At 40.8% G+C, this 25,442-nt stretch overlaps 1 protein-coding gene across 1 annotated transcript in view; it reads right to left on the reverse strand.

Annotated features, from left to right (window-relative positions):
• Nucleotides 1-25,442, reverse strand: part of SEC24A (SEC24 homolog A, COPII component) — a 101,023-nt gene that overhangs the window by 36,235 nt on the left and 39,346 nt on the right. Inside the window, exons 4-8 of the mRNA XM_089669944.1 lie at nt 24,736-24,816; nt 22,406-22,572; nt 18,772-18,956; nt 12,926-13,028; nt 11,043-11,169 (exon numbers count right to left, since the gene is read on the reverse strand). Coding sequence (XP_089526070.1) covers nt 11,043-11,169; nt 12,926-13,028; nt 18,772-18,956; nt 22,406-22,572; nt 24,736-24,816 — 663 coding nt within the window. The remainder of the gene's footprint in view (nt 1-11,042; nt 11,170-12,925; nt 13,029-18,771; nt 18,957-22,405; nt 22,573-24,735; nt 24,817-25,442) is intronic.

Consider the following 25,442-nt stretch of genomic DNA (forward strand, 5'->3'; position numbering starts at 1 on the left):
GGCACTTACAGGTACGGATAGGCGGCACTGCTGGGCACTGATCATCAGTGCGGATGTCCTCTGTTTGCCGGTTATCGGCAGTATTTTCCTCATGCTGTGACAGCATGACGAAAAGTGCTGCCGATAACAGGCAACTGTATTTACTTTGTGATCTGATGTCATTGGACACATCTGATCACGTGGTAAAAGGTTGCTGTGATTGACCTTTTACCTAGTCATTTGATCAGCTGTATCGCTGCAGGGGACACGTTCTGGGAGGACGTCCTATAAGTGGTTAACCAGCTTCCCTCTGCCTTATAGCAGTTTTACGGCTATAGGTTGGCTCTCCTGTGCTAAATCACGTATATATGTGATTTTGCACTTCCACCTCAAGGGGCGAGCGAACGCCGCTGGTGGATCGCTTCTGCTGTAAACTATCACAGCAGAAGGTGATCTGCGAGTTCAGGCGAATGCATCTTCACCGGCACCCGCAGATCGCTGGGCAAGGAGGAAGAACACAGCTGTGCCTAAGTTTACATAGGCCCAGCTGTGCTGTGACAAGAGAAAGTAACCCATCATGTGTCCCCCTACAGAGCTGGGAACAGGATCCATCACTTCCTATTGTACCAGCGCCATCTAGTGTACACCAAGCACATTGCTAAGCACACAGTGAACACTTTGATCAACCTAGATGCTAACCCCTTCCTAACCAGTATCATTAGTACAGTGACCAGTATATATTTTTAGCACTGATCACTGTATTAGTGTCACTGGTTCCCAGAAAGCGTCAGTTAGTGTAAAAATGTCTGCCGCAATATCACAGTCCCCCTATAAGTCGCTAATCACCACCATTATAAAAAAAAAAGAAATCAAGTCTCAATATAAGTCCCATAGTTTGTAGACGTTATAACTTTTGCCACACTAATCAATTTATCCTTATTGAGATTTTTTTTTACCAAAAATATGTAGCAGAACACATTTTGACCTAAAATTTATGAAGGCATTTGATTTTTAATTTTTTTATTGGATATGTTTTACAGTAGAAAATTTAAAAAAAGTTTTTTCTAAATTGTCGTGTTTTTTTTTGGTTTATAACACAAAAAGTAAAAACCGCAGAGATGATCAAATACCAAAGAAAGCTCTATTTGTAGGAAAAGGAGGGCATACATTTCATTCTAGTACAGTTTTGCATGACCGTGCAAAGTAAAGTAGCGTCATATTGCAAAAAAATGGCCTGATCAGAAAGGAGAGAGGGGTAAATCTTCCAAAGGGCAAGTGGTTATAGAAAGAAAAAAAAAAAAAAAAAAAAAAAAAAAACACCTTTAGAATCACTATGGTATAATTGGTAAGTGGAATACTATGCATAAGGTGTTACTTAATTGTAGATTTTCTGCTATACAAGTGGCTATATATGCATATTCAATGAAGTGCATTTTTATGGTTGATATGGTTTCAACTCTGTATACCTAATAAAAATGTGATTCTAAATTGTTTTTGTGGTTTCTCCCAGAGTCTTGGCATTCTTTTGTCTATTTTGGAGTTCTGTTTTCATTTGTAAAACCTGCAAATATTTGAAAAAATATACAATGTGGTGTTCATACTGAAAAGATTGGAGACCCCCTGCTCTATACCATTACTGTATCTGAAAGACTGGACTTCAGGCATTAGGCAATTAAAAATGTTTTAATTAAAAATAAAAGTGAATGTACCAATCCTGGAGCAGCCAAAATCTGGAATAGTTGTGCATGTCAACCAAACGGCTTCTATCTTTCATTTTCAAAGCTCAACCACTTCAATACCAGACCAATTTCACTCCCTTCCTGCCTAGGCCAACTTTTAGCTTTCAGCAATATCACACTTTGAATGACAATTATGTGGTCATGCAACACTTTACCCAAATTAAATCTTTATAATTTTTCCTCACACAAATAGAGCTTTTTTGGGGGGTATTTAACCATCACTGGGTTTTTTATTTTTTGCTAGATAAACAAAAAACAGACTGAAAAGTTTGAAGAAATAAGTTTGTTTGTTTCTGTTATAAAGCTTTGCAAATACATAATCTTTCTTCAGAAACTTGGGCCAAAATGTATACTGCTACATTTCTTTGGTGAAAATTACCCAAATAAGTAAGAGTCCACAAACTTCGGTGTATATATCTAAAAACCGATCAAAACCAGATGTATTGGCGGCCCATCTCATTTCTTGAGGCCCGAGAATGCCAGGACTGTACAAATACCCCCAAATTACCCCTTTTTGGAAAGTAGATAGTCCAAGAGGTTTACTGGGATTTTTGAAGTTATAGTTTTTTTGTCACTTTTTTTTTTTCTTTACACCATACTGTCACCAGTGCAGTACAGCGTCATCATATAACTGGTGTGGCAGTGATCAAAGACTGGTGATAGTATGTAAAAAAAAAAAATAATTGGTTTTCTATTTGTTTATAATTTTTTTTTTCATTACCTTTTTTATGAATTTTTTTCCTCATACTGTGACCAGAGCAAAACAGTGTTACCACAGTACCACTTAACTACTCTGAGGAGGTGATCAGGATTTTTTTTTTTTTTTTTTTTAACTATAACTGTTATAAGCAACCATTTTTTCTGAATGAAATCCATTGTGTACTACTGTGATTAACTGTGATGGGCCACAGCTATGCTGTCTATACCATGTGATCACTGTGACCAATTACAGAGATCAACACAATAGTACACAATGAATTGCATGAATGGAGACCATCCATTGTGCACACTTGTTATGTGATCTGCTGTGATTGGTCACAGCAATCATATGGTAGCGACAGCAGGCTAGTGGACACAGCAGGTGACAAATTGTACTGCAGCACAGCTCATGGGGCAAGTGAGGTGTGATCCTGGGACAATGTCATATGATGTCCACCCAAAACAGTAGAGCTCCTGCCCTGCATATTACAATAGGCCAGGCAGGAAGCAGTTAAAGCGGAACTAAACTCATCGATTTAACAATTTCAAAAAAATATTACATTCCCGACATATGCTGGGAATGCAACTCACATTTGCTTACGATCTCAACCAAACTGTCAAACCATCATATAGCTGGTGTCATTACTGGTCTAATCACATGTGCAGTATCATGATAGTTGAAGATCAAACAGGGGCTAACATAGCAGTTTGCTTGGCTGAAATTGATAGGAGGGTATAGTCCTGCTTTAACTAAATAAGCTGAAGACAGCAGCTGCTTAGTAGTCATTCAATTCTACTCCAGATTCTGCCCCAGTTTTGATAAATTCACCCCTAGTATACAGACAGTCTGTTGCCTAAAAAAGGGGTGGGGAACAAATGTGAAAAAATATTATCTCAAGAGATTCTCATTACTACACTATTCACAAAGTACCATCTAAATCCAGACAAGGCAATCCATTTAACCCGCTTAATCAAACAATTACAAAATGTACATACTTTATTTAACCACTTGAGCCCCAGAGGATTTACCCCCCTTAATGACCAGGCCTTTTTTTGCTGTTTGGCGCTGCACTAATTCAAATGATAATTGCGCGGTCATGCAATGCTGTACCCAAACAAAATTTACGTCCTTTTCTTCACACAAATGGAGCTTTCTTTTGGTGGTATTTGATCACCTGTGCGCTTTTTATTTTCGGCGCTATAAACAAAAAAAACACGAAAATCTTGAAAAAAAACCAATTTTTTCTACTTTCAGCTATAAAAAATATATCGTAAACTCAAAGTTAGTCATAAATTTAAGCCAAAATGTATTCTGCTACATGTTTTTGGTAAAAAAAATCCCAAGAAGTGTATATTGATTGCTTTGTGTGAACGTTATAGCGTCTACAAACTATGGTATAGATACTGTAATTTATGCCTTTTTTTGCTATACAGCGCTGCACTAATTCAAATGATAATTGCGCGGTCATGCAATGCTGTACCTAATCAAAATTTACGTCCTTTTTTTCACACAAATAGAGCTTTCTTTTGGTGGTATTTGATCACCTGTGCGCTTTTTATTTTTGGCGCTATAAACAAAAAAACACGAAAATCTTGAAAAAAAAACAATTTTTTCTACTTTCAGCTATAAAAAATATATCGTAAACTCAAAGTTAGTCATAAATTTCAGCCAAAATGTATTCTGCTACATGTTTTTGGTAAATAAAATCCCAATAAGTGTATATTGATTGCTTTGTGTGAACGTTATAGCGTCTACAAACTATGGTATAGATACTGTAATTTATGCCTTTTTTTGCTATACAGCGCTGCACTAATTCAAATGATAATTGCGCGGTCATGCAATGCTGTACCCAATCGAAATTTACGTCCTTTTTTTCACACAAATAGAGCTTTCTTTTGGTGGTATTTGATCACCTGTGCGCTTTTTATTTTTGGCGCTATAAACAAAAAAACACGAAAATCTTGAAAAAAAAAACAATTTTTTCTACTTTCAGCTATAAAAATATATCGTAAACTCAAAGTTAGTCATAAATTTCAGCCAAAATGTATTCTGCTACATGTTTTTGGTAAAAAAAATCCCAATAAGTGTATATTGATTGCTTTGTGTGAACGTTATAGCGTCTACAAACTATGGTATAGATACTGTAATTTATGCCTTTTTTTGCTATACAGCGCTGCACTAATTCAAATGATAATTGCGCGGTCATGCAATGCTGTAACCAATCGAAATTTACGTCCTTTTTTTCACACAAATAGAGCTTTCTTTTGGTGGTATTTGATCACCTGTGCGCTTTTTATTTTTGGCGCTATAAACAAAAAAACACGAAAATCTTGAAAAAAAAACAATTTTTTCTACTTTCAGCTATAAAAAATATATCGTAAACTCAAAGTTAGTCATAAATTTCAGCCAAAATGTATTCTGCTACATGTTTTTGGTAAAAAAAATCCCAATAAGTGTATATTGATTGCTTTGTGTGAACGTTATAGCGTCTACAAACTATGGTATAGATACTGTAATTTATGCCTTTTTTTGCTATACAGCGCTGCACTAATTCAAATGATAATTGCGCGGTCATGCAATGCTGTACCCAATCGAAATTTACGTCCTTTTTTTCACACAAATAGAGCTTTCTTTTGGTGGTATTTGATCACCTGTGCGCTTTTTATTTTTGGCGCTATAAACAAAAAAACACGAAAATCTTGAAAAAAAAACAATTTTTTCTACTTTCAGCTATAAAAAATATATCGTAAACTCAAAGTTAGTCATAAATTTAAGCCAAAATGTATTCTGCTACATGTTTTTGGTAAAAAAAATCCCAATAAGTGTATATTGATTGCTTTGTGTGAAAGTTATAGCGTCTACAAACTATGGTATAGATAATTTGAAATTTACACAGCTTTTACTTTCTGACCGCCCATCACATCTCTTGAGGTGCTAAAATACCAGGATAGAACAAACACCCCCAAATGACCCCTTTTTGGAAAGCAAATCTCAGGGAGGGGGAGGGGGGCCATTTTCTCCCGCTGCTTGTAAAGGCAATTCTGCAGCTAATTAACCACTAGGAATGCTTTTACATGAAAGCCCATTTCCGGCTGAAAAAAATAAAACCAGGATGATGCCTGCAGCTGCAGGCATCACCCTGGTATAACCATTCAAAGTCCAGTGATGTACCAGTACGTCACTGGTCCTTGTTGGGTGTATATGCTATGTTCTTTTTTTCTTTATGCAGCCTGTGGGCTGAATGAAAAAAAAAGAGAAGAAATCTCTGCCAGAAAAAGTGTGTGGTATGCCCACCATTAGAAACCTCCCTCAATCCACCCACTTCTAATGGTGGGCACATATGAAATGTGCCAACAAATATAAAATATATATGCCGAAGCATGGGGGCCATCCACCCACTGGCCACCCCAGGCCCCCATGCTTTGGCATATATTTTCTTTTTTTTTAACTGCGGATGAAAAATCTCATCCGACAGCACTGCACACACCTACTTATGTCTATTCTGAAAGCAAGACCCTGTTGCTGTCAGAATAAACAGGTCAGTGCTGCAGTTTGACGTTCCTGCAAAGAAATCAACAAGGGTTAACAATAAAACATAAACTCAACAACTTTATAATGAAAAGTGTGTGGTGGTATGCCCACCATTAGAAACCTCCCTCAATCCACCCACTTCTAATGGTGGGCACATATGAAATGTGCCAACAAATATAAAATATATATGCCGAAGCATAGGGGCCATCCACCCAGTGGCCACCCCAGGCCCCCATGCTTTGGCATATATTCTCTTTTTTTTAACTGCGGATGAAAAATCTCATCCGACAGCACTGCACACACCTACTTATGTCTATTCTGAAAGCAAGACCCTGTTGCTGTCAGAATAAACAGGTCAGTGCTGCAGTTTGACGTTCCTGCAAAAAAATCAACAATGGTTAACAATAAAACATAAACTCAATAAAACAACTTTATAAGGAAAAGTGTGTGGTGGTATGCCCACCATTAGAAACCTCCCTCAATCCACCCACTTCTAATGGTGGGCACACATGAAATGTGCCAACAAATATAAAATATATATGCCGAAGCATAGGGGCCATCCACCCACAGGCCACCCCAGGCCCCCATGCTTTGGCATATATTCTGTTTTTTATAACTGCGGATGAAAAATCTCATCCAACAGCGCTGCTCACGCTGACTTATGTCTATTCTGAGAGCAAGTTCCTGTTGCTGTCAGAATAAACAGGTCAGCGCTGCAGCTGAAAGCATTCCTGCAAACAGAAATGGTTAACAATAAAACAACAATAAACCAGTGAAAGTCGAACAATCACAAAAATGACAACAACAAAAAAAAACTATAACTATTTTTGGTTTTTACATTTTTTTATTTTTTTGGGGGGTATTTGTACTTTTATTTATTTTTTTTATTTTTTTTAACTTTTTTTTCCAAACTTCAAACATTTAAACAGCTGGTAGGGTCTCTCCAAATGCGATAGCCAGTTTCCTGACTACCGAACATCTTTTGAGACCCTGTGTAAATGTGCCCTGATCTGTGCCGTGCTGTACCCTATACTAATAGTTCACTAGTGTATGGTAGAGGCGGAAGCAGGGCTTGATGCAGAGGCCAGGTTGGCCAGGACAGGAGGGACAACAATAGCGGCTGTCACGCCTAATTCCACGTTTGCTGCAGACACGACATCTTTTTTGGGGTCTTCTTTGGGTTGGGGTACCAGGAATGGTATCGAGAAAATGTCTCTCATGCAGACGGCTAACTGCATCTGGGAGAGGGATTTGGGGCACAGCACCTTCTGGATACAAAAGGGCCCTGATGTTCTCTAACTGGAAATTTAGGTATGATCCACTATGTCCAGTTGCTTTATAGAGAACAAAAGCATTATATAGAGCCAATTGAAATAAATAAACTGACACTTTTATGTACCAGCGTTTGGATTTTCGGGAAACTAAATACGGCTGCATCATCTGGTCATTGAAGTCCACCCCTCCCATGTTAAGGTTATAATCGTGGACACAGAGGGGCTTCTCAACAACACCAGTTGCCGTGGTAATTTGGACGGTCGTATCTGCATGAATGGAAGACAGGAGGTAAACATCCCGTTTGTCCTTCCACTTCACTGCGAGCAATTCTTCATTTCTCAAGCAGGCTTTTTCCCCCTTTTTAAGACGGGTATTTACAAGCCGTTGGGGGAAGCCTCGGCGATTAGATCGCACAGTGCCACATGTGCAAATTCCCAAATTGAACAAATGTCTAAATAGTGGCACGCTTGAATAAAAATTGTCCACGTATAAGTGGTACCCCATGTGGAAATAGGATGACGCCAAGTCCCAAACTATCTTGCCACTGCTCCCCATGTAGTCTGGGCATCCGGGGGGCTCCAAGTAACTATCTTTTCCCTCGTAAATCCGAAACTTACATGTATAGCCTGTTGCCCTCTCACAGGTCTTATACATCTTGATCCCATATCTGGCACGCTTGCTGGGGAGATATTGTTTGATTACAAGGCGGCCAGAATATTGAATGAGGGACTCATCGATGCAGATGTTTTTCTGGGGAGTATCTGCAAATTTTTGGTTAAAGTGATTTACGAGGGGCCGAATTTTGTGGAGCCGGTCAAATTCAGGGTCACCCCGAGGACGACTGAGTGAGTTGTCGTAGAAGTGCATAAAACGCATTATACTCTCATATCTATGCCTGGCCATGGCAGCAGAGAACACGGGCATGTGAACAAGAGGGTCGGTGGACCAATACAACCGCAATTGATTTTTATCATTAATGCCCATGTTGAGGGTTAGGCCCAAAAAAACTTTAAATTCGGAAACCGTAATGGGTTTCCATGCAAATGGTCTGGCAAGGTTTGAATTTGGGTTGGCGGCGATAAATTGGCGTGCATATAAATTGCTTTGATCCACAATCAATGCATAAAGATCTTCTGTGAAAAACAGCTCAAAAAAATTAAGGGGAGTATTTAAATTTGCTGTTTCCACCTGAATTCCGGGTTGGGCAGTGAATGGGGGAAGTACGGGTGCTGCAGAATTTGTGGGCTGCCAATCGGGATTTGCAAGCACATCCAGAAGGACACTAGGGGCTCTACGGGCCTGTCTGCGAATTCTTGGTGGCCGCGGGACACTACTTGTGCTCGCCACCGCACCAGCTTGTACTGCACTTATGGGACTCGCCACGTCACCAAGTGATACTGCAGTGCTGGTATGCCTACGACCAGGACGTACTAGGCCGCTGGTGCTCGCCAGTTCACCAAAAGATACTGCGGCACTAGTACTGGCACTCTGCTGCATATGAGAGTCATCATGCATTTGTACCACCTCAGCAACCTGTGAATGGGATCGGGTACGCCTGACCTTAGCAGGGACCACTTCCTCGTCGCCTGAGCTAGCTGTCAGGGTGCCGCTGCTGTCTATAGGTTCGTATTCTGAGCCTGATTCTGCCAGTGAGTCTTCCCCTTCGCTCTCACTTGACATGCTCAGAATCCTATAGGCCTCTTCACTAGTGTACCTTTGCTTAGACATTTTGGCCACTAAATTTACAGGTACCTAGTGCGACTCACGGGAAAAAGAGCGCCTGGCTGTCAGGGACTGCTTGAACCGCTACAAAAAATTTACCGACAAGTGCTAACAGATATCAGGCCTGATTCTGTGAACACTGCGGTTTTGTGTGTAATATGTATCAAGTGACAGTTATCTACTGACACTGCACTTGCCGGGGGAGAAGGGGGGGGCGTAGGGGCTAAACGCAGGTGCTGGCAGGTGTTGGGGCTGATCCCGCTAACACTGCGTTTTTGGGGATACTAAAGTAATGTGAATGCTGGTATAGCGCTGATCTGATCAAAGATATTGATCCAATCAGACACTATACTAGCAATGAAGGTTTAGCGTGCAAGTAAGCGTGTTCCTGGCAATCAAGGGGTCAAATGTGATTATCTGTGTACTAGCGGGCAAACTGGTGCTATCTGGGAGGGGCGCTAACACTATTGGAAGTCGCTAGCGACACTGATACAGTGATCAGTAAAAATTGGTTCACTGAGCAGTGACACTGGTGACAGGGCAGTGAAGGGGTCAACTCAGGGGGGAGGGGGGGGGCGATCAAGGGGTTAGACGGGATCACTGGTGTATTAGCGGGCAATCTGGCGCTATCTGGGAGGGGCGCTAACACTAACGGAAGTCGCCAGCGACACTGATACAGTGATCAGTAAAAATTGGTTCACTGATCAGTGACACTGGTGACAGGGCAGTGAAGGGGTCAACTCGGGGAGGGGGGGGGGGGGCGATCAAGGGGTTAGACGGGACTACTGGTGTATTAGCGGGCAATCTGGCGCTATCTGGGAGGGGCGCTAACACTAACGGAAGTCGCCAGCGACACTGATACAGTGATCAGTAAAAATTGGTTCACTGATCAGTGACACTGGTGAGAGGGCAGTGAAGGGGTCAACTCAGGGGGGGGGGGGGCGATCAAGGGGTTAGACGGGACTACTGGTGTATTAGTGGGCAATCTGGCGCTATCTGGGAGGGGCGCTAACACTATCGGAAGTCGCCAGCGACACTGATACAGTGATCAGTAAAAATCGCTTCACTGATCAGTGACACTGGTGACAGGGCAGTTAAGGGGTTAACTGGGGGGGTGGGGGGGGAAATTAAGGGGTTAAATGGCTTTATTGGTGTACTGGGGGGCAAACTGGCGCTATCTGGGAGGGGCGCTAGCACTATTGGAAGTCGCCAGCGACACTGATACAGTGATCAATAAAAATCGCTTCACTGATCAGGTACACTGGTGACAGGGCAGTGAAGGGTTAACTGGGGGGGGGCAATCAGGGGGTTAAATGTGTCCTAGAGTGTGTTCTAACTGTTAGTGTAGTGTTTTACTCACGTTTAAATGTCTCTTCTTCTCTGTCTGGAACGGAATGTGTCCAGGCAGAGAAGAATGACATCATATCCTGCCCTGTGTAAATATCAACACAGGACAGGATAGGACAGGGACCGATCATCCGATTTCAGCCAGAAATCACTGGCTGAAATCTAATGATTGATCCCTCCTGGATCGAATCGGATCACCCGCGGGTCGGCGGGCGCGCGCGCCCCCTGCCCGCGAAAGTGTCGGGAGCGCGGAACCCGTTTTTAAACGTGGTTTTGCGCTCCACTGCCGCCCTGCACACGTATAAACACAGTGGCAGGGCGGCAAGCGGTTAAATACTGCATTGCCCAATTTTATATGTAAACATACACACATAAGATGAGAACTCCTGACATTTTTAGTTTTGTTGGGGAAGAGAGGAAATATCTATCAGGTTTTCATTTTGGTCTGTGACCCCACATAGGAGATATCCCTTCACTTCCTGCTCCAACGATGGCCATGCAAGAAATGGTCACCTTTAAAGACTGTTCAAACAAGTTAGGTGAAATTTCTCAAATGATGGCAGCAAAAACCTGACAAGAGGCCTTACCTTTTCTTCACTTTAACTAAAATAAAATGTTTTGCCTGGAGCCAGGCTTTCATATTTGAAGTCACATATTTAAACACAGACATTTTTCTTATACAATAATTCTATACAAAAAACAAAACACAAAATATGGGTAATGTTTCCTCACACCAAAATACAACTTACCATCGTTTACTCTGTAGCACAAGTTACATTTCCATCGCCTTTGGTCCAAGAAGGTTACAAAAGGGTTGATGTATGTACGGCAAGAGCGGCATCTGACTATAGTACTGGATGTTACAACAGGAAGTTGCTACAAAAACAAGAATAATTTTTATCTCAAAGGATGCATAAAGGTAGAATAAAATATGTCAGACTAGAGTAGAACATATCCAATTAACACTCAAGACCTTTCCAAAGTCTTGTTACTAAAATGTAATTTTGATGATGGCCTTCAAAAACACCCCTACACTACCAACTTATGCATGTAACAACTTTTTGAAAGTTAGTGTTTGTCTGGATATCCAAGATAGAGGTCTTAATCTAAAAGCAACATGCAGAACCAGTAGATACATTCTCAGCAACTGTGGATTTAGTTAGGATTGGTAATGTTGCATACAAGTTTACTTTAACCACTTGCCTACTGGGCACTTATACCCCCTTATTTACCAGGCCAATTTTCAGCTTTCAGCGCTGTCGCACTTTGATTGACAATTGCGCGGTCATGCAACATTGTACCCATATGAAATTTTGATCATTTTTTTCTCACAAATAGAGCTTTCTTTTGGTGGTATTTAATCGCCACTGGGTGCTTTACTTTTAGCGCTATAAATTAAAAAAGTGCAAAAAAGTTTCTTTGTTTCTATTATAAAATTTTTCAAACAGGTAATTTTTCTCCTTCACTGATGTGCGTTGATGAGGCAGCACTGATGGGCACTGATAGGCGGCACTGATAGGCAGCACTAATGAGGTGGCATGGATAGGCGGCACTGATAGACAGCACTAATGAGGTGTCACGGATAGGCGGCACTAATATGCAGCACTGATAGGCGGCACTGATAGGTGACACTGATGATGGGTACTGATAGACGGCACTGACTGGCATCACTGCTGGGCACTGACTGGCGGCACTGACTGGCACAACCGCTGGGCACTGACTGGTGGCACTGACTGGCAGCACTGCTGGGCTGCACTGGTGGGTGGGCACAGGTGTGTGGCACTACTGGGCAAAGGTAGGTGGCACTTCTGGGCACAGGTGTGTGACACTGCAGAGTGGCACAGGTGGGTGCACTGCTGGGCGATCTGCTGGGCACAGGTGGGTGATCTGCTGGGCACAGGTGGGCGGAACTTGTGGGTGGCACTGCTGGGCGGAACTTGTGGGTGGCACTGCTGGGCACCGATCATCAGGGCACTGATCATCAGTGCCCTGATGATCTGTGCCGATCCTCGCTCTGACAACTGCCGGTTCTCGGCAGTACTTTCCTCACGATCTGACAGTGTGAGGAAAGTGCAGCCGAGAACCGGCACTTGCATTTCCCTGTGATCAGCGTGTCATTGGACACCGCTGATCACGTGGTAAAAGGCCGGTATGATTGGCCTTTTACCACATCACGTGATCAGCTGTGTCCGTAGGACACAGCGATCACGGAGATCGCCAGGTGCGCGCCCCAGAGAGCGCGTGCTGGGAGGACGTCATATGACGTCCACCCAGAACTGGCCGGCCGCAGTGCAGCCGTCATTCGGCTATCTGTGGTCGGCAACTAGTTAAACAACTTTGTCTTTTAAAAAAATTTACAAGTTCAGCTACGCAGAAGAGAACACAATGAAAATATGAAAGTTGGTTTAAAGTGAAACTTTAAAACACATGGACATGACTTTGTAATTCTTCCAATAAACATGTGCAAGAGGCAACTGCCAAGAGGTGTAATCTTTTTAACACTTTTGACAGCATAGTTGCAACAAGAAACAGCAAAAAACCATTACGTAAGGAAGCCTATCCCTTAATAATCAGCACTGGCTGAAATATAATTACAATAGTAAAGCTATCATGTTTTGGAAACAGTTCATACCGACAAATCTTTGAATGGGTGAAGCAGGAGCCCCAGTGGAAGCTTGGCTTTGTTCAGCAGAGCCTGAGTTTGAGGGATGTTGGTCAAGGTACAGCGAAATAACCTGCAAGGAACATCAATACCGATGTAAGACACAGCTATATTTAGTCACAAAAGAAAGGTTTCTTTGGTCAAAATACATAATAGTACGGCATGCAGCGTGCCCTATTACCTGTTTTGTGTTTATTTTAATACCTAGGGATGCAGTCTTGTTTGACATCTACATGCACTGTGGGACATTTTTCTGATCAAATATGTACCAGTATTTTTAAAGGGGACCTTTTCCGGGCTTCAGTACTTGACTTGGAGTCACTAACCAGCAACAAATATGAGGATAAGGAGTCAGTTTCCTGATCTGCACATTTTTTCAGAAGGTCAGACTAGCAGTAAGGCAACAAGCATTGTCAAGAGACAGTTACGACAGCCTTGTGTCAGTTTTTAAGAAAGGTTTACCTTAAAAAGTGTCTTCTGTAAACTACTTGGCTCTTAATTACATTCTAGGATTCCAGTTCAATACCCATTATCTGGATTTGAGCCTATTACTAAACCATTGTGTTTCTAGAGTAACGTGGAGCTGCATGCAGACATATGCTAATCAATGGAGACATGAACTCGCCTGCACCTCAGAGATGACAGGTATGCAAGATAGCCGTGTGGCCCCAAATGCAGACCATAAGCTTTGGAGGCCACACAGCCGTCTCTACAAGTCTGTTAAACTTGGATGTATAGGTAAGCTTGTACATCCCAGAAGACCAAGCGACCACCCATCAAAGCCCAGGTGAAAAGCACACTGCCCTTCCACACTATTCCCCAAATAGGAAACCAGCACCAAGGTACTGTAGCATGTCCTGTCTGCTGACCATCCAGGAGGGTAGAGGACCCCACAATAAGTGATACTTTCTTCCTAGCAGAAAGAGTGGCACTCAATTGCTGAAACCCCTTTCTTCAATGTGGAGACCATCAGTTGAAGGAACCCTAAGGCAATACCTGGTCTTTAAAGAAAACCGTGCCGTCAAAAATGAAACACTTAGCATTGTTAAGCATTTACAGCAGGTCACGTGACCTGTCGCAGTTCCCAAATTTTACTGGGAGTTGAAGACCCTGCAGCACCCAGGTGACGTTCAGTGAAAATACAAACCCACAGAAGAATCCCCCCAACAACTTGGAAACTACAGAACTTTTAAGTGCGCTTTCATAAAGCGCACCAAAACCACAAGACATATGATACGGAACTCTATGGGAAAGTGCAGCTAAGCGGCACCAAACCTGTAGGTACACTGTGCTATCCCCATGGTGCAATCAAACTGCACCACATCAGTGTTAAAGTGGCCCAAAGCAATTTTTGACTGAAACGAGCACATACATCATTTGTATATATTTATAAGTTATTCACACAATTCAGTGTGGCAACAATGTCAGTTTTAATCACAGTCCAAACTATTTTAGTAATGTAACTAAGCATATTAAATGGTTTGTGCACTCAGTAGAACCATATGAAATAAACACTATAATAAGAATAAGGAGTGGAAGAATACAAAGACCAAAAGCATGTGATCCACATGATGGTCGGGAACATATAAATTGTTAGTAGATCCAGCAAATAGCAAGCAACAGAAGTACAGTCATGGCCAAAAATATTGGCACTCCTGCATTTCTGTCAGATAATGCACCACTTCACCCATAAAATTGTTGCAATAACAAATGTTTAGGGATTCTCATATTTATTTATTTTTTTGTACTGGCATGACACAAAAAAATGGAAAACAAAACAAAAAAACAAATCTGACACATTCCACACACAACCCCCAAAATGGACTGGACAAAATAATTGGCACCATCAATTTAATATTTGATAGCACACCCCCTGGAAAAAAAAAGCAAGTCAATCATTTCCTGTAACCATCAATGAGTGTCTTACACTTCTCTACTGGAATTTTGGACCACTCTTCCTTCGTCAACTGCTCCAGGTCTCTCAGATTGGAAGGGTTCCTTTACCCAACTTATGTTCTGAGATCTCTCCACAGGTGCTCTATGAGATTGAGATATGGACTCATTGCTGGCCAGTTCAGTACTTCCTAGCCCTTTATCTTAAAGCATTTCTGGGTGCTTTTTGATGTGTTCTTTGGGTCATTGTCCTGCTGAAATACCAATGACCTCTGATGGTGATCCAATTTTCTGACACTGAGTCCTACATTGCACCCCAGATTTCTTTGGTAGTCTTCAGATTTCATAATGCCATGCACACGTTCAAGACATCCTGTGCCTGAACAGTAAAGAAACCCCAAATCATCAGTGAACCTCCACCATGTTTGACTGTAGGGACTGTATTCTTTTATTTAAAGGCCCAATTTATTTTTCTGAAAACAGTAGAATGATGGGCTTTACCAAAAAAAAGCTGTAATTCTGTTTTGTCTGTACACAGCACATTCTCCAATAAGGATTTTGGCTTCCTCAGGTAAGTTTTGGCAAACTTCAATCTGGCATTTTTATGTTTCTGTGTCAGCAGTGGGGTCCCTCTTGGGTCTCCTTCCCTTTTCATTCAGATGGTGACTTATAGTGTGAGCTGACACAGTTGTACCCTGTGCCTGAAGGTCAGCTTGAATTTGTCTGGAAGTTGATCACGGATCTTTATCCACCATCCGGACAATCCTTTGTTGAAATCTTTAATAAATTTTTCTCTTTCGTCCACGTCCAGGGAGATTAGCTACAGTGCCAAGGGTTGTAAACTTCTTGACAATGTTGTGGACAGTGGACACAGGAACATTAAGATCTCTGGCGATGGAATTGTAACCTTGAAGTTGTCCATGCTTTTCAACATTTTGATCTCAAATCCTCAGACAATTCCTTGCTGCTCTTTCTCTTCCCTATGTGGCACACAGAGACACACAACAGAAAGATTGAGTCAATTTTTCACCATTTTAACTGGTTGCCGGTGTGATTTTTATAGTGTTCGCACCTGTTAATTGATACAGGTGAGTTTAATTACAAAATTATATGAGCATCACAAATTTGGAATGCAATTATTTCTTACAATTTTGAGAAGGTGCCAATAAATTTGTCCAGTCCATTTTTGGGGTTTTAGAATGTTTCAGATTTGGCATTTTGTTTCTCCACTTTTTTTGTTTCAAACCAATACAAACAAAAGAAATAAACATGGGAATGTCAAAACATTTGTAATTACAACAATTTTCTGGGTGAAGTGGTGCATTATCTGACAGAAATGCAGGGATGTCAATATTTTTGGCTATGACTATATGAATGGGCTGAATTCCAGGACACACTAATAAGGGTCTGTGTTTGGAGGGGAAAGGAGAAGAATAAACGTTTGGGATCCTGCATTTCCTCTGACGTGGAAGACATTTATCCATTCAGTTCTGCAATTTTGGCCAGTGTTTCTTTTTTCGTGTAACTTTATATTTTATTCAAACTGCCAGATGCACTTTAAGACCCCATTCACATTTAGTGATGGGGATCATGGGAGGAATTGCCGAGATTCTGCCCACGATTCCAAATCACAACGCAATGCAGGCTAAAGCATGTGTGTTTGGGTGCCATTCGTTTTCAATGGCATCTAAAACAGTTCGGATTTGCCGCCATTGTCGCTCAATAAATTGTGCTGCAATTGCGGCCAAGCACATTACGCAAAGCTGGTCTCCGAAAAGAAGCTGTTCCTTTTTGGGCAACAGGCTTTGTGCAATGTGGTTTACCGCGACTGTAGCACAATTTATCATGCAACAATAGCGGCCGTACTACATTTTGGTGCCACTGCGCTTCTCAAGCACTGTGATTTGGAACTGAAGGGAGAATTAGGGCAATCCTGCTTGCGATCCCAAATTTTTAGATGTGAATAGGAGCTAAAGGAACACTGCATATTAAAAGGACAAAATATGCTATAAAGTGCAATTCAGTAAACATATATACCAAACTGAAGTCCTATGACTATAGGCCATTATGACTAGGCAAAACCCCCTCACTTCCTGGTAGTGCTAAAGCTCACCCACACCCTGTTTGCTCCTACAGATTCTTAATGATTAATATCTATAGTAGGCTGTTTGTGGCACCCTTTGGGCCTGTTCACCAGAATTGCACAAGAATGTGCTGTGTGTTCCCCTGCAGTGTGAATTTGCAGACTACTCATTTGAATGGGCTGCAAATCACCCTGGAACGTACAAATAAAGTATTACATGCTCTACTGTTGAAAAAACACACACCATCAAATCGTTTGGTACTCAAGACAGAATATCAACCAAAAATTCAGAAAAAAAAAAACAAATTATACAAAATGTTATAAATTGAGTTGCAGTTCAGTGAGCAAAATAAGTATTTGCTCCCCAAGCAAAACAGGACTTCGTACTTGGTGGCAAACCCTTTGTTGGCAAGCAGAGGTAAGATGTTTCTTAGCAGGTTTGCACACATCTCAGGAGGGATTTTGGTACACACCTCTTTACAGATCTTCTCGAAATCCTTAAGGTTTCTTGGCTGTCGCTTAGCTAAAGTTTCAGCTCCCTCCATAACTTTTCTATAGCGATTAAGATCTGGGGACTGGCTGGGCCATTTCATGACCTTAATGTGCTTCTTCTTGAAACACTCCTTTGTTGCCTTGGCGATGTTTTGGGTCATTGTCATGGTGGAAGACCCATCCAGAATCCATCTTCAGTGTTCTGGCTGAGGGAAGAAGGTTCTCATCCAAGATTTTACAATACATGGACCCCTCCATTGGCCCCTCAATGCTGCAAAGTCGGCCTATACCTTTAGCAGAGAAACAGCGTCAAAACATAATGTTTCCACCTCCGTGCTTGACTGTAAGGATAGTATTCTTAGGGGTCATAATCAGCATTTTTCTTCCCCCAAACACGGCGAGTCGAGTTAATTCAATTTTGGTCTCATCTGACCACAGCACTTTCTCCCAATCCTTCTCTGAATCATTTAGATGTACACTGGCAAACTTCAGATGGGCCTGTACATGTGCTTTCTTGAGGAGAGGGACCTTTCGAGTGCTGCAGGATTTCAATCCACGGTGGCGTATCATTCACATGCTCCTCTCCTGTAGTTCTGGGCTGATCCCTTACTTTTCTCATGATCATCCTTAGCCCAGGAGGAAAAATCTTGCATGGAGCTCCAGACCGAGGGCAATTGATGGTTATTTCTTATTTCGTCCATTTGCGAATAATTTCTCCAACAGTTGTCTCCACAAACGTCTTGATGATAGACTTGTAGTCCATTCCAGCCTTGTGCAGGTCTACAATCTTCTCCCTGACATACTTTGACAGCTCTTTGGTCTTGCCCTTGGTGGAGCCAAAAAAGAGTCTGTGGACAGGTATGTCTTTTATACACATAACGAGTTGTCATTAGGAGCACCTTCTTAAATTGACAGGACTAATCTGTGTAACACATGAGCACATAGGCAGTCGGTGGGAGACAGAAATATTGTTGGTTGGTATGAGATCAAAAACTTATTTTACTCACTGAACTGCAACTCAATTTATAACATTTGTATCGTGTTTTTTTCTGGATTTGTGGTTGATATTCTGTCTCGATTATTTAAAATACACCTATGATAAAAATTATAGACCCTTCATTTCTTTGTAAGTGGGCAAACTTACAAAATATGCAGAGGATCAAATAATTTTCCCCACTGTATCTTAAGCTGTAGTGATATGGAAACTTTAACAGTCGTTTTTGTAAATCATATTAGATAATCTTTTCTATACAAGTAATCTGTATGTTTTTGGGGTCCTTCAGGCATAAAAATAGCATAACAGATTGTATTATTTTACCAATAACAATCAATAATAAATAAACCTTACTCTGGACTACAATTGAGTTTCCGAATATCTTCCTGTAGACAGGGTGTAGGAGCCTTTACTGGTGCTGGTGGCAATATGTTCCTTTCCTGAAGAAGGTTCACAGCTCGTAGTTCATCCAATTGCTGTGCTTGATGAAGACTCAGACCTCCCACCGATGATACCAAATTATTCATCCCCATAGTAGGCTATAACAAAATTACAATAAATTTATATATAAAGAAACTCCACAGAATTATAAGCAACTACATAAATATTTCATATTCTCCGATCACAAAATTCACTGGACATTTAACCATTTTTTCCCCCTAAAGGGTTTGGGGGGAGGGGGGAAGTGGTATTGTGGGCAAAATCTAAAATTACGTGTGGTGCAGTCTGTCACTGGCATTAACACAGATGTTTTTGTTTTTCTAAGACATCTATGACAGCTTTATTATTGGTTAATCCTGTGTTATCAACTTCCTATAACATGTATGGTGTTTATACTTCAATCCTTCAATTAAAGCAGACAGCAACACTGTCATTCTGTAGACAGCAATGAATAAAAAAAAAAGCATCTAAGAAGTGCTGGGACACAAAGTGGTGAGAAAAAAACCCAAACACATTCAGAGAGCTCACTGACTCATGTTAGGCTGCTCACGATAGAGAGGGCTATCCTCCAGTATGTACTCAGCAGGTTACCAGAGAAAAAATGTACCAATGGAAGAAGCAGCAAAGGAGTCCTAATTCATTTACTCATTTGCATAAAAAAACAGCCAATGGTTCTGGGGACCAGACAGCACCTTCATCAGGGCTTTGGTTAAAATAAACTCGAATGGACTCATTAATAGGTCTGTGTGAATCTATGCAAGGAAGTTAAAGAATATGTAAACCCAACATTTCATATCCACAATATGTGCCTGCTGTACCATGTACCTGTATAAAAAAAAAAAAAAAAGTACCCTGTTCACTTTGTATTGATACCTTTGTGTAAAATCCCTGGTGTTCCTGCCAGTTCCTCTGCTTTCCTATTAAAAATTGACCACTATAAGCAGAATACACCATGATCATTTCTGTAGCTGTGCTGGAAACTCAGTGTACTCGCCTCCAATGATCACTTGTCCTGACACATCTGCCTGCACAGCCTTTCAATGGGAAGATCGCTGTTCTGTTGTTTCTCCTCCCATAGGCTCTTATGCAGCCAAGAACAGAGTGTATGTTATCACTTATAAAAAAAAAAAAATGTGCATGAAATATTTTATTATATCTATACATAAAATGTTTTGCCTTTCATTTCTGTTTAAAACTGAATGGGTTGTTTTAGAAGGTAAGGGTTTACGAATCACTTTAAAGTGAAACTAAAGCTTCACTTTCAAAAAATTACAAGCAGGCAGGCTCTTTATTACATTTCCTTCAGTAGTCCAATGTCATTCACCAGGATCTTATACCTGCCTTCTTAGGTTTCTTTTATTGCAGCAAAGACTTTGCATGTACAGTGAAGGAAATAAGTATTTGATCCTCCGCTGATTTTGAATGTTTGCCCACTCACAAAGAAATGATCAGTCTAAAAATCGAATGGTAAGTATATTGTAACACTGAGAGACAGAATAGCAACAAAAATTCAAAAGAAATGCACTGGTTTCATGAAGGAAATAAGTATTTGATCCCCTATCATTCAGCAGGATTTCTGGCTACCAGGTGTCTTTCATACACGTAACAAGCTGAGATTAGAAGCAGTCTCTTAAAGGGAGAGCCGCTAATCTCATTTTGTTACCTGTATAAAAGACACCTGTCCACAGGAGCAATCGAATAATCAGATTCCAAACTCTCCACCAATGGCAAAGACCAAAGAGCTGACCAAGGATGTCAGGGACAAGATTGTAGACCTACAGAAGGCTGGACTGGGTTAACAAACTATCACCAAGCAGCTTGGTGAGAAGGTGACAACAGTTGGTGCAATCATTCGCAAATAAAAGAAACACAAAACAACTGTCAGTCTCCCTAGGTCTGGTGCACCATGCAAGATCTCACCTCGTGGAGTGTCAATGATCATGAGAACAGTGAGGAATCATCCCAGAACTACACGTGAGGATCTTATCAATGATCTCCAGGCAGCTGGGACCACAGTCACCAAGAAAACAATTGGTAACGCACTACGCTGACAAGGATTGAAATCCTGCAGTGCCCACAAGGTCCCTCTGCTGAAGAAAGCACATGTCCAGGCCCATCTGAAGTTTGCCACTGAACATCTGAATGATACAGAGGAGGACTGGTTGAAAGTGTTGTGGTCAGATGAAACCAAAATCGAGCTCTTTGGAATCAACTCAACTCACCGTGTTTGGAGGAGGAAGAATGCTGCCTATGACCCCAAGAACACCATCCCAACTGTCAAACATGGTGGTGGAAACATTCTGCTTTGGGGATGTTTTTCTGCTAAGGAGACAAGGCAACTGCATCGCATCAAAGGGACGATGGACGGGGCAATGTACCGTCAAATCTTGGGTGAGAACCTTCTTCCTTCAGCTAGGGCACTGAAAATGGGTCATGGATGGGTGTTCCAGCATGACAACGACCCAAAACACATGGCCAAGGCAACAAAGGAGTGGCTCAAGAAGAAGCACATTAAGGTCCTGGAGTGGCCTAGCCAGTCTCCAGACCTTAATCCGATTGAAAATCTGTGGCAGGAGCTGAAAGTTTGAGTTGCCAAACATCAGCCACCAAACTTTAATGACTTGGAAAGGATCTGCCAAGAAGAGTGGGCCAAAATCCCTCCTGAGATTTGTGCAAACCTGGTGGCCAACTACAGGAAAAGTCTGACCTGAAAGTCTTTGCTGCAATAAAAGAAACCTAAGAAGGCAGGTATAAGATCCTGGTGAATGACATCGGACTACTGAAGGAAAGGCAAGTATCACAGATTTTAGTTCCACTTTAAAAAGCTGAATCGGGAACAGTTACTAGCTAGCAGCATCTGCTTGAGTAATGAAGATGTGGACAGGGCAGTCTTAGATTGACATATAGTTATAAATGAATGACAACCAAATGGAAGCCCAACTCCAGCTAAAACATTTTAAGCAGTTATAGTAAAAAATGTTTTATTCTTTGGAAAAAAGGTTTAAACATTTGTGAATAAAAAAAACTAAATCATTTAAGCACTTCTATCAGTGTTAAATGGTTTGACCCAACCCCTGTAAATGCCACCTTTTCTGAAAACCTTGGCCTGCTACAGGAGGAGAGATAATAATGGATCCACTAATATAATCAACATGTAAAATAATTAGGTTTAATGTAATTAGATTACAGCATCATATGTGTATTTCTTTTATTTTTTCCCATAGTTATGCTTTAAAAACCTTTATTGAGAAATGGAAATAATTTAGTTGTTAAGGAGACTAGACGGAAAACCTCTAGATGCAACAGCAAGCATATGTAATGTTAACCCACACTATCACGTGCAAAGAAATCCTTAAATGATCTCAAAAAGTTAATAAAATCTATCACATCAACAGCAAAATCATCATATATATTTTAATGCAAATATATTCGATGCAACCAGAAAAGAAGTACATCCAGCTGTTTGTTGTGCCATTCGCCAAAAAACGATTTGTGTCATGTAAAGTAATACTCATAAAAGGAAACTGTGTATTATTCTGTATTCTACCTGAGGCAGTGGCTGCGGTGGAGTAGGATATCGCTGAGTAGCAGTTGTTAAAGTTGGACCTCCTGGTGGAAAAGCATTCTGGTACCCTGGAGGTAGCGTTGGGTATGCATTCCTGCTGATTTTAGGATTCTGAGGAGGTGGAGGGAGCTGAGCTGGATGAACCATTCCTGTGACAAAAAAATAAAATAAAAACATGAAATTATAATTAAACAGATCAATTAAAAATCAGGGCCACCTGAAGCTCTGGCACCAAGTGTTTGAAGGTAGGCAAGCTAGCCCTGTCCTCACAGTGTAAGGATGCCTGTGAGGCAAAACATGTCAATACCATTCTCTGCATTAGGAGCTGCCCACCACTAAGGAACATGGCCCTGCAGGTTATGTGGTCTGATAACTTCAGATAAGGTAGGTATAAATTAAAAACAGTCCAGGTGGCTCTGAGTCAGGGGGGACACGAAAAAAAGTTTAAAAAATAAAATAAACATAATAAACAAACAGTTTTTCTTCTCCGCACCAGAGCACATAATGTAAATACATGCGATAGATGTGCCTCCTTACAGAAATTGCTAATGTGTTAAACATAATCACCATGCATGCTGCAGTGAGAGCAATTCTTCTATGGAAATTACTCCTGCTTAACTCTTTCTTAAACTCTTCACTTAAACTGATGAACTGCAAGGGCTATTGTTCATCACCTATGGGCAATTTTGGGTACAAAAGTTGTTGCCGTTTCACAGGTGTGCATAATTTTAAGGTTTGGTCTTTTGATACGCATTTAAATGATGCAACTTTATACTTTGCCAAAAAAGGGCTTCAGTGTATTTTTTACCCAAAATATGCATTTGATAAACATGTGCACAAGTATTATGTTAACAAATTGCCATTACCAGAATTATTTTCTCCAGGGTCTCGGTTTTCAGAAAATATAAATTGTTTGGGGGTTTTAACTAATCTTCAGACCTAAAATTTGCATTCAATGTGTGCAAAAATGGAAAAACTGCTCTGGTACAAAAGTGGTTAAAATAATTTATAAATATTTTTGAAGATCAGAGCAGGCACCACATTATACATTATATTATTCTTTATAGAGCCTAGTTCCAATGTAGTGGTCCACCTGTGGTTTGGTACAGTTGCTATCGATACAATACCAAAGCAAAATGATAAAAACAAACCAGACCAGAAGCAAAAAACACATGTAGACCGGAATCAAAATACAGATGGGCTCCCAGTGAACACTCCTAAAACGTTTTCTTTTTTTCTAGACTAAGGCCATAAACCGCAATTCTGCTATTCCAATGAAAGTGACTCAGGTGTTTATAACAGAGCAGATATCGCTATCTGCTCTGCCTAAAACTCCAAGCACACTGGGCGTTTTAATAACGCTGGTAATGTTAGCTATGTAAAGTCACATTAAAAACGTTAGTTTTTCAGCGTTTTTGCATTAGTTTTTAACAGCGTTTTGCCACGTTTACCCGTGCTGCGTTTTTGGGCTTTTTTTGGTTTAAAAAAAAAAGCTCAAAAATGCAGATTGCAGCGATTTACTGTGTTTTGCCGTGTTTTTACAGCTAAAAAACTCCTCTAGAAACTCACTAGTTCTGGATTTTATTTCCAGACAAAAAATGCCCCTGCCAAAAACCGCTGATTACAGTCTATGTATGCATGGACACATAGGATAACATGCTGGGGAGTTTACTGGCTGTAGAAAAAAAAACGTCAAAAGCCAAAAACAGCAGCTGTAAACACGTCCAGTGTGCATGAGGTCTTATACTCTGCAGCCTTACTCACCACAGCCTGCATTTTGTGGTCCGTTTATAAAATGTAGGCCATAGTACTGGGCCTGCGGTACCTCATGGAGCTCTCTCTGCCAAACTTCAAGAAAACTCAATGATTGGAAGACTGGAAGTCGTGACAAAAAACTGCCCTCCAGGCATTTTTTTTTCCCTAGTAAACTCCCACAGTCAGTACAGTGTTTTATAAATATGCAACAGCTTTGTTTTGGTTTTGTTTTTTAGGGCCACATCACAACTTTATGAATGGGACCCTTAGAAGCTAATAAAGGCCTTGCAGTTAGCCAGGAGAATGGTAGATAGAGGGCTTGGTCATGAAGCCAGGTACAGCAGGCTCCTATTAGAACTAATTTGGTGGGAGCAGAGGGTTTTCTAGCTAGCAAAAGGTAATAGCAACCTGTGGTGTCTAACTTGGCTTTTGGAAACTAGGAAATATTGGGGTAGAATTACTAAAACTGGTGCATAGTGTTTTTTAATATATGAAGTGCTGACAAGTTAGAGTTATCACATTCAAAGGGTCCTGGAACACAAAAGTTGAACTCTTACCCATGAATCCACCACCTTCTATGGTATCGTAGCTGTTTTGAACTGAAGTGTTATCGCTGGTTGGGGGCTGAGGAGGGGGACCTGAAAAAAACATTTAGAAAGTCACCATACCATTATGGTACCTTTTCACAAGCTTTTAGTTTAAAAAAAATAACACATACACGCTCCCAACTGCTTTTTTTTTCTAGCTTTTTTTTTTTTCATTTCCTACATGTACTGTAAAAACGCTAAGGCTCCTAAAAGCTCCTAGAACTTCTAAACGCTACTACCAGTGTTTATCAAGCCTTTTTTGAGCTTTAAAAGAAAAGAAAAAAAAAAATCTAGTGTGCATGGAGCCTTAAGCCCAATTCCAGCTAAAGTGTTTTATTTTATTTTGAATAGAGCAAGGAAGATTATAGCTAGAGGTGTCTATTACCATCTGTTGAGGACATCTCTTCTCACTTAACGTCAGGACAAAAGTAACGTGAAAACACTTTAACAGGGAAATTGACAAAAACATTTTATCAATAGAACGGGGGAATAGTGAAAACTTTTGGCAGTGCTTTTATTACTGTTCATGTCCCCTATTACTTGTACAGATATAACCACTACATTAAAAATAAACAAATAAATAAGACTTCCATTCCATCTGTCACTATCCAATTCAGTTTAGGAAATAAAAAAATAAAAAAATCTGACTGCTTTCTAAGACAGGCCATTTACTATGC

This window comes from Staurois parvus, unplaced genomic scaffold (genome assembly GCF_062004578.1).
Source record: "Staurois parvus isolate SC_StPar_1 unplaced genomic scaffold, SC_StPar_1.0 ptg000085l, whole genome shotgun sequence".
Classification (NCBI taxonomy): Eukaryota; Metazoa; Chordata; class Amphibia; order Anura; family Ranidae; genus Staurois; species Staurois parvus.